Raw genomic sequence first — 13,742 nt, 5'->3', positions numbered from 1 at the left:
GAAGGGGGAGAGCAACCAGTTATAAAGAGACCCTGTTTAGGCTGCTGGGCCTGGATTGTGATCTGCCTCTCTCTAAGAACTCTTTGGGAAGTGTGTGTAATGCCTGTGTTAATTTTTCGACACAAACCTTTTCAAGGATTTATCTTAGAGAGGTGGGGGATGATAGTGCAGAAGGATACGACATACCCCTTGATTGTGTCCTTTTTACGTTTGGGGTTTTATTAATTTTAATTAATTAAATTAATTTAATTGTTTTCTGGTTATTTTCTAGTTCCTCCCTGTATAAGGCTCCATGGGCTCGCGTGTTTGTCTATGGTCTTGGTCATAAAATAAAGAGGAACGGTCAGTTAAACCTAACTGAGGCAGTATGTTACCCTCGGGATGCCTCTCCAACCAACACAGGCTTGACACCACCCCCAACAACCAATCAGTATCCTTCAGTGATTATCTCCACTGACAAGGTCCACATCAAATTAGGTAAATGTTTTTAGTATTTGCAAACTGAGGACAGGCTAAATCACCTTATTTATCAGAGTTTCCTGAGGCAGCACCAAACCTACGTTCTGTTCATGTGTTCTGTACAAGGTACCAGAAAATACCAGGCAAGAGGAGTATACTGTCACTAACTAAACAGGCAAGGTTTGATACTGTCCGGGCAGTTCTAAACTGACAGCACCTCACACTGCAGTCTCATCAGTTCTCAGAAGCCAGCCGATGCTTTTCCAGGGGGTCTTCCCTGCTTGCTGCAGGGATTGGGGTGGGTGACTGAGCAGGCTGCACTCTGCTAAGTTCAGTCCTGATCCATTGCCCCAGGTCGGTGCTTTATTTGAGATGCCACATTCTAACCTAGTTTTAGCTATGTAGATAGTTATATGGCTGGCCGTCATCACTGTAGGATCAGGGCCCCTTGGAAATATTTCAGTAGAAATAACATTCTTTCTTCCCGCCAGCCTGGAGGAGAAATAGCTTGATTGGTTTATAATTTGGGGGGAGGTGGGTAGAAAAGGCAAAAAAGCAAGGTTGTTTTTTTTTCAATAAATTCTTCAAAGTCTCACCACTTATGGTCACTATAATTCCTGTATTCCATTTTGCACTAGCCTTAGTGTCCTGTCAATATTCAGGAAACCATTGTCTGTAGTACAATGAATATGAAAGATCTACACATTTTAATGAATACAAATACAAATCCAGAACTCTACATCTGGCTACATCATGAACTTAATATTTTCCTTTTCTGTCTTTTCATTTCTGTTTAATGAGAGGATTAGTCGATTTAATCAACTACCTCACTTAACAAACTCTTAAGCTTAGAAAAATTTAAAACAGTGTTTGAACCTGGCCTAATAAGACTTTGCTTTTTCTTGACACAGTTGTTGCCTTCTAGTTTATAGAATTGTAATGGGAATTCCTCTCTGTCGTCTTGTTTAAGGAGTATCCCCCCCTCCTGGTGCTGTCTTAGTTTTGCACTCTCTTCCGCTCGAATTCCCTCTGGCTATGGCATTTACGGAACAGCTGTTAACGTGGAAATTAGAGGATGGTGATGTAAAATCAGAAGATGAATTGGATACTATCCCTGCTTCAGTTCTCCTACAAATGGTGGAACTCTTAGGTGAGAGTACAGTATTTTTTGAGTATTTAATGACCAATGAAACAGCTGATCAACTGGAATGTTCAGAAAGAAAAATTACAGTATTTAAACTTCCTTTAAAAACCATAAATTCCATCATAATTACTAAACTCCAAAACAGTATGCATTCGCATGGTTTAATAATGCCAAATTCTAAAATAAACTCAGTACTAGAAAAATCACATGAAGATTTTCCAGCTGATATCTATTTAAGTACATTGGGTAAAATTTTCAAGAGCACCTAAGTGCCTGAATCACTTTTGAAAATGAGACTTAGGAGTCACTTAAGAGCTTTTGAAAATTTTACCCCTTATCTCATCAATGCAAGGATGTGTTGACAATGAGGTTACTTAGTAACCAGGAGTCTTTGTATTCTCCAGTACTGCGGCCAGTGCTTTGCCAGAGAAGCCTACGTTCTGAGCTTTCATTTTAAAAAAATCTAACACTCATGGTTGTGAAAATGATTTTGTAAATCTGAATAGAGTGTAAACTGCTAGAGTGCTGTCCTCCTAAGTCTCCAGGTGGCTTAAAATCATGAACGTGGCCGTTTACACCACTCATATTTATCTCATTGTATTAACTATGAAACCTTAAAGACGGGAAAATCTAAGTATAAACACTAACTGCTTCTCTGCTGATCATTTTAAGAGAAATATCCAGGTCGTGGGCTTATCCCAAAATTAAGTCTATGATTTTGCCATTCAAATTTTTAGTCAATTTCACTGCAGAGGTGCAAGGGAAAAAAACCCCCAGAGTCATGAAAAAATTACAGAGACGTGGGGGTGTCGGAGCGCGAGAGCCCACCGCTCCCTCCTCCTGCAGTGGCTCCTGTCCTGTTGGGCTGGGCCCCGCTTCCCGCTCTAGGCATGGTGACCTGGTACACTACGTCACAGCGCCACTCAGGTTTGGCACATCCCCGCCCCCCATCTCCATCTATGACCGGGTGTACGCACCAAACCAGAGTGGCATTGTGACCTCATCAGCCCGGTCACAATGCCCATAGCAGGGAGCCAGGCTCACAGGAGCCATCACTGCAGGTTTCACACACGTCATTAAAATTCACAATTACTGTGAACAGTTACCATGACCTCCAGGCCAAAATTGTTGCCTTGCCCATAATCACAAATGGTCTCCGACACTTTCCCAAATGCCACAAAGCTTCAGTTATCCCTACCCAGCTGCTAGTACCTCCAGCTTCTCCTGACAGCTTCTTGTGATGCAGTTATGCGTTGTGAATTGAAAAATTTGGAGTAAAACAAAAACTGGAAATGTGAAGACATCCATCACAAGATAAACTGAATGCAGCAATTCAGTAAACACAGGCCCATTGATCAGATTGTATTCTTGCATTTTTTTAATTTTAGTCAAGGTGATGCATTTAAAGCCTGCTGAACTTGAGTGATGCAAAATGTAGGTTTGTTTTGCCATAGGACCTTCTCGTATTATGTATTTGTTGGTTGCATGAAGATGTCTCTGTGGGAAGAATATCCCTATGGGTTTGTAAGTGGCCTTGTTTGATTTTACACCCATTGAATGTTGTCATAATTCATGTAATAAAGCCAGTCACATTGGAATAAATCTAATTCCCATGTCTTTCTGTCTTCCATACATAGGGAACTTTCTCTGGACGACAGACATGGCAGCTTGTGTGAAGGAACTGATATTTCATCTCTTGGGAGAGTTGCTTCGCAAAATTCACAATCTGGAACAGAAAAAGAACCCAGCAGGGTTGTCGTCTTCCATTGCACTTCAGCTAAATCCCTGTCTAGCCATGCTTATGGCTCTTCAGTCTGAACTGCACAAACTATACGATGAAGAAACTCAAAACTGGGTGTCTGGAAATGCATGTGGTGGCTCTGGTGTGGGAGTGGCTGACCAGGGAAGATTTTCAACCTACTTCCATGCTCTGATGGAAGGCTGTCTAGCTGTAGCAGAAGTGACTCTGCCAATCAACATGAGTGTAACAGCTAGTGTGATGTCCTCAACAAATGCCCCAAATCTAAGTGATTCCTCTTCCTCCTCTTCATCTTCTCCAGGACAGACGCCCCAGAGCCCAAGCCTCCTGTCAAAGAGGAAAAAAGTCAAAATGAAGCGGGAAAAGACATCGTCTTCAGGTAAACGGTCTTCATCCCGAGCTGCTGAAACTGACGCTGCAATTCTGAATATAGGAGGAAGCAAACCTGAGGATATGTTATGGTTTCATAGAGCGCTGACCTTACTTATAATTCTCAGACACCTAACTAAAAAGGATCCACAAGGGCTAGGTGTGACAAATGATGCTGTAGCTGATGCTTGCCAGGCACTAGTGGGTGCAACAGCTCACAGTCGGTTACTTGTGATTTCTGGAATACCAACTCACTTAGAGGAGGGTATTGTCAGAAGTGCAATCCGGAAGGCGTGTAATGCACATGGTGGAGTCTTCAAAGATGAAATCTACATCCCCTTGCAGGAAGAGGATCCCAAAAAAATCAAGGACAAAGCAGGAGGAGGAGAATGTAGGACTGAATTGGAAAAACCAACTGTGTCTAGTAGTGCAGACAGTCTCGATATCAGCAGTTCTAGCAGCGTCACACCTGCCATGAGTGTTAGTGCCTCAGCCTCTACAAGCCAGGCCTCCCTCTGCAGCTCGCAGGGTATCTCTCGGACAATTAGCGATATTTCTGTAGACCAGTTTCAAGCTGGACTGGAGTTGGCCATTCCACCAGGACTGCTAGAGCCACATGTTGTTTCCAGCCAGGAGAGCTTAGATCTTTCACTTTGCAGCACTGGAAGCCTTGGCAGCCTTGGCAGTCTTGGGGAACAACTTGACAATGTAGAAACAGCGTCTGTATCTGATGTTGGATCAATGTACACTGTCACGTCACTGGACAACCAGCCACTGATGTCACGGCCAATCAAGGGTTTTGCAGTAGTGGAGGTAACAGCTTTCAGGCAGTCAGGGATTCATTTGTAGCTCCCCTTTCTTGGAGCAGTCAGGCCAGATTTTGTCCTAAATGAATGATGTCGATTCTAGTAACTGTCTTCCCCCAAACTCAAAAACAAAACAAATCTTGTTTTTCACTTCTCTCCACACCATATTGTGGGGGTGACTCACAGGGCCAAAGAGGGTGTTTCCTTTCCATATAGACTGGTGTGGGGGTAATACTACAACATGAATAATTCACTTTTGTATATTGGATGGAGAGTGGCAGGTACTATAAACAAGCAATAGTTCAGCACAAATTATGCTGTCTAACTAGGACACAGCATCAAATGCATTCCAGTTAGAATTTGATGGATATGCTTTCTTGTACTAAATTATCTTCAGATTTGCCCCAGGATCACAGTGCAGTGACTCTAAACACTTTCTTTTGCCTTTATCAGAACCTTTAAAATCAACATCCTTTCTGAATGCAACAGTGTAAAGTCACTGTGGGTTTTTACAGTTTATTACTTCAGTAGACTTTAAGAATGTACTTGATTCCCTCAATATTATGGTTTGACATTGAATGATTTTGAACTTTGTTGCCAAAAGAGTAGCATACTTGGGCTAACGTCTGCTTGTTTAAAATTCTCCTTTCCAAAGGACTGCAAATGCTATTGAAGGTCTAGTGCTCCTAAATCCCACATTTGAAAAATCTCCCCTGGGCTTCCAGAGGCTTTCAGTAACATCTGCCTCAAGTTTGTTGCAGCTTCAGAATTAGGCTTGTGTTTCAGCTCCTCTTATAGAAGAAAATATAGTTTACTCCAAAGGAATATATTCAGCTGTCTTAATTTTTTACTGAGCCAAAGATATTCACATTGAAATAAGCAATAGATCCTGTAAAGGAAAATGGTAACATAATCATGCTGAACCGTACACCTGGTCTGTAGCTATTCCGGTAACGATGCATTACTGATATTCACAGCTTCCAAGAAAGTTAGGGAGCTGGAACAATAGCTCTGGTTCCAAGGGCCAATTTTATGTGGATATTTTCTAAATACCGCACAGTTGAGGAGAACTGCAGGTGACCCTGAAACCTTCAAGTTGATCTAGAACTAATATTTTCATATCTCAAGGCTTCTTATCTCAAGAGTTACCTCCAAACTTAAGAAATGGAATAGTCATTTCTCAGAGGCCTGTGTAATTAACCCAGGGTGTGGTGGTTTCAAAGACCCCACTTCCTAGGGTGGATGTATTGCCAGTAAATCTGAATTCTGGTATCAGAGAATTAATGTAGCACATGTATAATGTTAAACCTCTGCAAGAAAAGAGAATGCAAGACTTAACCAATATAAATGACAGATAATATGTTCCCCATCAGAATTCCTTGTAACTACTTTCGTTATTTACGCAGATAAGGTCACGAGCTAAAATAGAGAAAATCCGAGCCAGTTTATTTAACAGTAGTGATCTGATTGGTTTGTCAAGTCTGGATGGTGAAGATGAACTAATGGAAATGTCAACTGAGGAGATTTTAACTGTATCTACTGTAAATCAGAGTTTATTTGATACGCAAGGGAGCCCAGTCCTAGAAGACTATTTTAATGATAAATCGATAAAAGGTGTGTATCTTTCATATTGGCAAATACCTTTTTTCCAGGTTTTATGCAGTGGTCACATTCTTCTCACGCTGGTGTAAATCCAGAGTAATTCATTGACAGACTGACAATGGAAAAAATTGTTCTCGTATAAATTACTTGCCAATAGATTGGGGGGAGGGGATTTGTGACAATTAGAGTATTCAACAATCTCTAAAGCTGGTCAGATAGTCATGAATAATTTTTTATTTACTAATTTATTTAATAGTCGACGGGGAAAAAATTGTGATTTTAACCCATTTACAAATATTATTAGATCAAACTATTCCTTGACTTGAACGGAGTTATGCTGGAACAAATCCAGAGTAACTGAGCAGAATTTTACTCATAGTCTTTGACTTACATTAATCGGTGGTTAATTTTACTCTAACAATGTGATCAAAACCTCTTGAATCAAATCATAAAGCTATAGAAAAGTATATCAGTTGGATGGGCCCTAAATTCTAAATGAGGGGGAGAAAAGATTAATTGGGGCGGGGAGGGAATAGCCTCAGAGAACAATTAATTCAATTATTGACATAAACACTCTTGTGTACCTATGCAAATTGTGATGTGCACCCAGGAATCAGCTGGATAACTAAATCAATTGTTGTTATAATTTTGAGTGACATCAACGTAGTGGATCAAAATAAATGGAAGGCACTGTCTGTAGTACCATAAATTGAACTTTAAAAATGTCGTGACTGCTGTGTATACTGTTTTCTAAACTATTTGCTGTCTAGTATTTTAGAGCACAAGTTTTTTTTAAATAATATAGTGAATGAATAGAACCATATCTTCCCAGTGTCTTAATTCTAAACTCTCTTTTCATGTTGGATTTGTACTGTATTGCAATTTTTTGTATTAGGTGAGAAATTGGTCCCAGGTGCTCGAGAAGTCCTCACAGACATATTTAAGAGCTGTGTTCACTCTGAACAAATGCTGAGCCTAACTCCAGCAAAACCCATTAAAGTTGCTGATATTTATCTGAGCAAAGAGCAAATAAATTCGCAGACTCCTGGAAACCTTCTCCATGTTTTCTTCACAAATGTCCGCCCACCAAAGAAGGTGCTGGAGGACCAACTCACTCAGGTAGCCCTGTGTAAAACACCTCTTTAATTACTCTCCTGGTGTAATTTGGAAATATTGGGTAATCATTCATTTCTCTTTTGGAAGATTTTAAGGAAATACGGTGTGCCCAAGCCTAAGTTTGACAAGAGCAAGTACAACAAGGCAGGCAAAGAGCAACATCCAGTGAAAGTTGTGAGCTCCAAACGTCCGGTTACTAAACCACCTGCAAAGGAAAAATCTGTGCTCAATAGTGTCAGGTTAGTGCCTTGAACTTTTCTGCAGTCATAAAACAGCTGGCCTCTCTGCATGGAACTAGTTTTTTCTTTTCAGTATGTCAGAACACTGGTGTGCAGAAGATGATTTAAAAAAAAAAAATTAAAAAAATCAAGAAGAGACCTAAAATAACTCATGGCTTTGAGGGCATAAATCCTCTCTTACGTTAAACAATATTTCATATTTTATGAAATATATATATAATATTTCATACCACACTCAATCATTTAAGGAAATGTACATTCTCACCAAAAAAATGTTTCTGTCCCATAGCAGAACAGCTTTAAGTGAGAAGAAACCTACTGTAAAGCCAAAATCTCCAGAGAAGGGCAAACCTGATGAGAAGGACCCAGAGAAATCTCCTACAAAGAAACAAGAAGGTAGGGGCTGTCTAGAAATTCTTCTCATTACTTTCTATCTGAAAACATGCTATCTATCAAAGGGTAAAGATTTCAAACATGTCAATTGGCCAGGTATTTCTAGACTAAAAATGAAAGACCACTTGCTTTTTTTTTAAATGAGGTTAATTTATAAGCTGTCTAAAAGATTAAACTAATTGCAAATGTGGGCCCAATTTCCACTCTCACTTGTATCCATGTGAATCTAGAGTTCTTGGGGATGAGTAAATGAGAGCAGAACTTGGCACATGATTATTATTATAACTCAAACAGCGTACTAAGCACTTGGGGCAGGGAACTAGTCTTCCTCGACTTCCAAAGAGCTTAAGGTATAAAGGCAACGTGTAATGGAGATGGAATGTGATTGAACAATGGGACTATTAAGCTGAAATAAAAGCTTCAGAAATGCTACATAGATAGCATGGCAATCTTGGGTCTGGTACAGCCAGGCAGGGGAATGGAGTGCAAGGCTCTCTCTTGGTATTCCACTCCTGGGCCAGCAGGGCTTGAGAATGAGGGTTCATTCTGTGGCTCCACCCTTCGCTTTTGGAAACACATGGTCAGATTATAGGACACTAACTTTGGAGAGCTAGCATAGCTCCCTCTCAGGCAGAAATGCTCCTTGATGGAATTGCAGGGATGGAGTCATTAATAAGGGAGAAATGAACACTCTGGATTAAACCCTAGCAACCCTAACAGTTTCAGATTTTTTTCTGGGAAAGGCTGTCTTGGATTTGTCCCTTGTGGAGAGGACAAGACCAGTGGGAAGCAGGCAGGTAGCTTGAGTTTCGGATGTGAGTTGAGGGTAGCCAGACAAAAGCAAACACTCTGGAAATAAGCCTGCATGATATAATTTTTTTTTCTGGTAAATTACTAATTGTTTGATACTTACATCTCTGTTGTCAGTTCCAGAAGAGAAGTATTTGACACTGGATGGATTTCACAGATTTGTTGTTGATCGAGCCAAACAGGACATCCGTAGTGTCTGGAGAGCTATTTTGTCCTGTGGATATGATCTTCATTTTGAAAGGTGCAATACATGTTTTGTAAAAGTGGTATAGAATTCAATACTTAATCTGAACGTGTTTGGAATGGCTGAGTTTTACTACAGGTAGTCTGAAACTTATTAATGCTCAGTGCACTTCTGGATGTGGCTACGATGCCTCAACATAGAATTGTTGAATAGTTTCTTAGAATGTTATTTAAGGGACTTGATTCATATTCAGCTGCCAGGATGTCTGTTCCTGACTTCCACGTGCACATGCTCGCTAGGAGGATCACACCTGAATTGTGGAAACCTGGTTTAAACAAAATTAGTTCATTTTGTCCCTCTGACTTCCAAAATCCATAATAAACTGACCTGTCAACAACTGCACTGCCAGCTGTTGCCTAAACTAACCTTCTCTGGCTTCATGCCACATCAAAGCTGCATTCTGTGCCTCATGGTATTGAAACTCCTTTGGTAGATTTCTCCACTTGTTTTGAAGGAGCTAGTACAGGGTAGAATGTTTAGTCATCATGTTACTTTCTTCCCTGTTATCATTTCAAAGCAGAGAAGTCCCTTAAATGGATCTATCCTCTTCCCTGGTATTGAGCTGCAAATTGCCTGCCTACTATATCCCACTCCCTTGTCTGCTTATGAGCTCAGAGTAGAGAGTGCCCAGTGCAGTAAGTAAGCCTAGTAAGCAGGTAATGAAAGTCAGGCAAGGGGGGATGATAATGATAATGATTTGTTCTCCCTCATATCTGAAGCATTCTAATGTCTAGGCTAAAGGAGCTGTACTTAGGGAAAGGGAAAAGGAGAGACCTAAAGCCACCTGGCTTCATGGTTAATGCAGTCCAGGGGAGCATTTGCATTTAACAGTTCTAATCCCCTTGTTCTTCAGGTGTGCCTGCATTGACGCAAGACATGCTCAGAAAGCATCCCGGAAGTGGACTTTGGAAATGGACGTAGCCCTTGTGCAGTACATCAACCGACTGTGCCGTCATCTTGCAATTACCCCAGCACGACTGCACCCGCACGAAGTTTACTTAGATCCAGCTGACGCAGCTGATCCCAGAGTCTCTTGTCTGCTGAGTATGCACAAATTGGGGGTTTTCTAGTTATTACTTCATACGCTTTGTATTCCTCTTCAGTTCATGGTTATAGATTGCTTATGGATTCAGTGTGAAACACTTAGTGAAGGGCTGTGAATTCAGCACTGGATTGACAGCCCTGGAAATTGAAGTCCTCTGGGTCACCACAGAAAAGGAACAGCAAAGGCAATGACAGTGCAGGCTTCCCCCCAAGCCACAAAACCCTGTCAGTGTGTCTCTACCCTGGCATGTAGGGGCCACCTCTAATGGACATGGGGGTAGTTCATTCTACAGGGCCCATTCAGTCTGTGGTCACTATGCCAGAATGGGTGTTGATGTGATGAGTTTGAGGACTCCTGTCCTGTCCTTTACCTCTCTGTTTCTGAATTTTTTTCCCCATCTCAGATGTTCCCATTGAGAGTCTACGTCTGCGTTTTGCACTGCTTCAGTCTCTGAACACCATGCTGGAGACCTTCTTCCTTCTGCTGGTGGAGCTGCGACAGACAGAAATGTACGCTAATAGTATTGCTGTGTTACTGCGAGAGGCCAAAGGTCAGTGTCTCTAGGACTGCGTGAGTTCTGTGACTGTCTGATGCTTGGGGGAAGTTTAGCATCTTCTGCAGGTTCTCTCATTGGTACAGACTGGAGAAAAGATTAATCCACACTTACCTCAGAAATCGGAGAACTTTGGGGGGAGATAGAGAGGGGATCACCATACTGACAAAAGCTCCTTGACTTTGCTTCTCAACCAGATAACCCAGTACGCTGACTGAATAGGGTGACTGTCTAAGAACAATGTGAGCACATGAGTAAGAGCTGTTGCTAGTGTTTTCCTGGATTAGGGAGAACCAACCAGGGCAGTGCTATGTTTCAAATGACCTTGCTGAAGTACTCTGAAAAACGCAATAGGAATTGCTGTAACGAGGAGGCTGCCGTATCTCACTACAAACATAAATATTTAGATGGTATGGTTTGGAGGATGGAGACAGGCTGTTCTGTTGTGTATAATGCCCAGCACAACGGATGTTTGTCCTGCTTGGGGATTCCATGTGCTATCACAATATAAATAACCATATGGCTGAAATGGTATGTTAGCCCCAAGAGCATACAATATAGTCAAGGGTTCCAGAACCGGTGAGCCTGCTAACTGCTACAGGAGTGGTAGGCTTACAAAGATAGACCTTCATGAGAACCTCCAATAATCATACAATGAGTAAAAGATTTAGGCTACCTTGGCCAGACCAGTCATTTCATTTACTCTGGAGAAATAGCTGATGTTGAGTCTTTGCTTCTACCCAACCAGAAAAGAGCACTTCCAAACCTCAGGTGTGGAAATCGAGTGTTCACAGTCTGTCTGTGTGTAGTGTATGGATTTAGGGTGCCATGAGATACACTGATTGATATCTTCTTGTCATTAGTATCCTCCTCAGAGCATGCCAGATTTCAGAAAACTATTTAGAAATGTGCTTTTCTATCTTATTTGCACAGCTTATGGTTTGGCTGACAGGAAATAATCATCTAATATAAGAAATCTGTTGTACAGAAATATTGTGATAAAGTACTTACTTGACATGTGTCTTCCGATAAACATTAACTCTGAATACAAAAAGTGTCCAAAGGCTTGTTTGGGTTGGCCAGCTCTTAGACTGAGGCTTACAGAAGATTAAATCAGTCCCAAAATGTTGTTCATCAGATGATTTCAGGAAATAAAATTACAGAAGGACCAATAGTAGACATAAACATGTATTTCTTTATTTAGGTTTAATCTTTTATGACACAAAGGTGACTGTAATGAATCGAGTGCTGAATGCCACTGTGCAAAGAACAGCAGATCACGCAGCGCCGGAAATCACACTGGATCCATTAGAAATAGTGGGAGGTATTTGCATTATTTATTCTCTCTAACCTTAATTTTCATTTACTGCCTGTGATTTCAAATTGGTCTTAAAATAACTAAGCTCAGACTCCTATGAACACAAAATACTCACAGTGGATTCAGTTTTTTAAAATGTTTCTTTTAAATAGGGGAGATCCGTTCTTCAGAGAATTCCTACTTCTGCCAGGCAGCTAGGCAGCTAGCCTGTGTGCCATCCTCTCAGCTCTGTGTTAAACTAGCCAGTGGTGGGGATCCCACATATGCCTTTAACATTCGCTTCACTGGAGAGGAGGTGCATGGAACAAGTAAGTTATCGTCTGACAGAACAGTAGTGACACACGTGGCATGTTGATCAGAATGTATCCAAAGAAGGCAAGGAAAACTAATGCTAGCGAGGACTTGAGCTTGTAGTCTTCACTAGGACCAGGTTCCAGAAAAGTTAACGAGTGTTTAGACTGAATAAGTAGTACAGGGACGGATCGCTAGTGACTCTGCAGTGATGTTATACTTAAAAGAACGTTCGTTAGGTAAGAACTTTTCTTGTTAAATACGGCTGACTATGATATGTCTCCTTTTCTCCCAACACTTTGTGTTTGTTTTTGAATCCAACTTGGCTGGGACAGTGAGAGTACGCTGGTCAGTTTCACTTTCTGTTTTTTGTGATTAACCCCATGTTACAATAGCTGAGTTGCAGACACTCCAGGGGAAAGGTTTAAATTAAGCCAATAAAAAAAAAAAAGTTCATATTTGTAAAGTTTCCCTTTTTTTGAAGGGGAAAAACAAAAGCCTACGTATGGGGTCTAAGCTATCTGATAGTAGTTTGGTTTATCTGACTAGACATTTCTATTTAATGTATATAATCTGCTTTATAGTACAAATCTTTCTTTGGAGACATGGAATGCTAGTGCCTGCTATGCTTTATGCTGATGCTAGAAAGAAATTGGGAAAACATCGTATCTGAAGCCAACTAGTGTTCTGAACATACGGACGTCAGGGAGAGGCTTATCTAAATGACTTCATCACTAAAAGAAAAGGAGTACTTGTGGCACCTTAGAGACTAACCAATTTATTTGAGCATGAGCTTTCATGAGCTACAGCTCACTTCATCAGATGTTTACCGTGGAAACTGCAGCAGACTTTATATACACACAGAGAATATGAAACAATACCTCCTCCCACCCCACTGTCCTGCTGGTAATAGCTTATCTAAAATGATCAACAGGTGGGCCATTTCCAGCACAAATCCAGGTTTTCTCACCCTCCACCCCCCCACACAAATTCACTCTCCTGCTGGTGCTAGCCCATCCAAAGTGACAACTCTTTACATAATCAAGTCGGGCTATTTCCTGCATAGATCAAGGTTTTCTCACATCCCCCCCCACCCCCATACACACACAAACTCAAACTCACTCTCCTGCTGGTAATAGCTCATCTAAACTGACCACTCTCCAAGTTTAAATCCAAGTTAAACCAGAACATCTGGGGGGGGGGGGGGGGTGGTAGGAAAAAACAAGAGGAAACAGGCTACCTTGCATAATGACTTAGCCACTCCCAGTCTCTATTTAAGCCTAAATTAATAGTATCCAATTTGCAAATGAATTCCAATTCAGCAGTTTCTCGCTGGAGTCTGGATTTGAAGTTTTTTTGTTTTAAGATAGCGACCTTCATGTCTGTGATTGCGTGACCAGAGAGATTGAAGTGTTCTCCGACTGGTTTATGAATGTTATAATTCTTGACATCTGATTTGTGTCCATTTATTCTTTTACGTAGAGACTGTCCAGTTTGACCAATGTACATGGCAGAGGGGCATTGCTGGCACATGATGGCATATATCACATTGGTGGATGTGCAGGTGAACGAGCCTCTGATAGTGTGGCTGATG

At 41.2% G+C, this 13,742-nt stretch overlaps 1 protein-coding gene across 7 annotated transcripts in view; it reads left to right on the top strand.

The window, feature by feature from the left end:
- HECTD4 (HECT domain E3 ubiquitin protein ligase 4) overlaps positions 1–13,742 on the top strand; it is a 124,891-nt gene that overhangs the window by 100,444 nt on the left and 10,705 nt on the right. For 4 of the 7 annotated variants that reach the window (XM_048821605.2, XM_048821603.2, XM_048821604.2 and 1 more), the window contains exons 59-70: positions 272–477; positions 1,430–1,609; positions 3,241–4,544; positions 5,944–6,151; positions 7,035–7,258; positions 7,343–7,494; positions 7,784–7,890; positions 8,815–8,938; positions 9,795–9,985; positions 10,390–10,536; positions 11,744–11,863; positions 12,010–12,165. In XM_048821605.2, the coding sequence (XP_048677562.2) occupies positions 272–477; positions 1,430–1,609; positions 3,241–4,544; positions 5,944–6,151; positions 7,035–7,258; positions 7,343–7,494; positions 7,784–7,890; positions 8,815–8,938; positions 9,795–9,985; positions 10,390–10,536; positions 11,744–11,863; positions 12,010–12,165 (3,119 nt within the window). The remainder of the gene's footprint in view (positions 1–271; positions 478–1,429; positions 1,610–3,240; positions 4,545–5,943; positions 6,152–7,034; positions 7,259–7,342; positions 7,495–7,783; positions 7,891–8,814; positions 8,939–9,794; positions 9,986–10,389; positions 10,537–11,743; positions 11,864–12,009; positions 12,166–13,742) is intronic. The other 3 variants (XM_075120095.1, XM_048821602.2, XM_075120094.1) reach the window with 3 other exon arrangements.

The sequence above is a fragment of the Caretta caretta genome, chromosome 15 (genome assembly GCF_965140235.1).
Source record: "Caretta caretta isolate rCarCar2 chromosome 15, rCarCar1.hap1, whole genome shotgun sequence".
NCBI classification, from domain to species: Eukaryota; Metazoa; Chordata; order Testudines; family Cheloniidae; genus Caretta; species Caretta caretta.
Note: the sequence above shows the minus strand (reverse complement) of the source record. Positions and strands in the feature narration are given on the sequence as shown.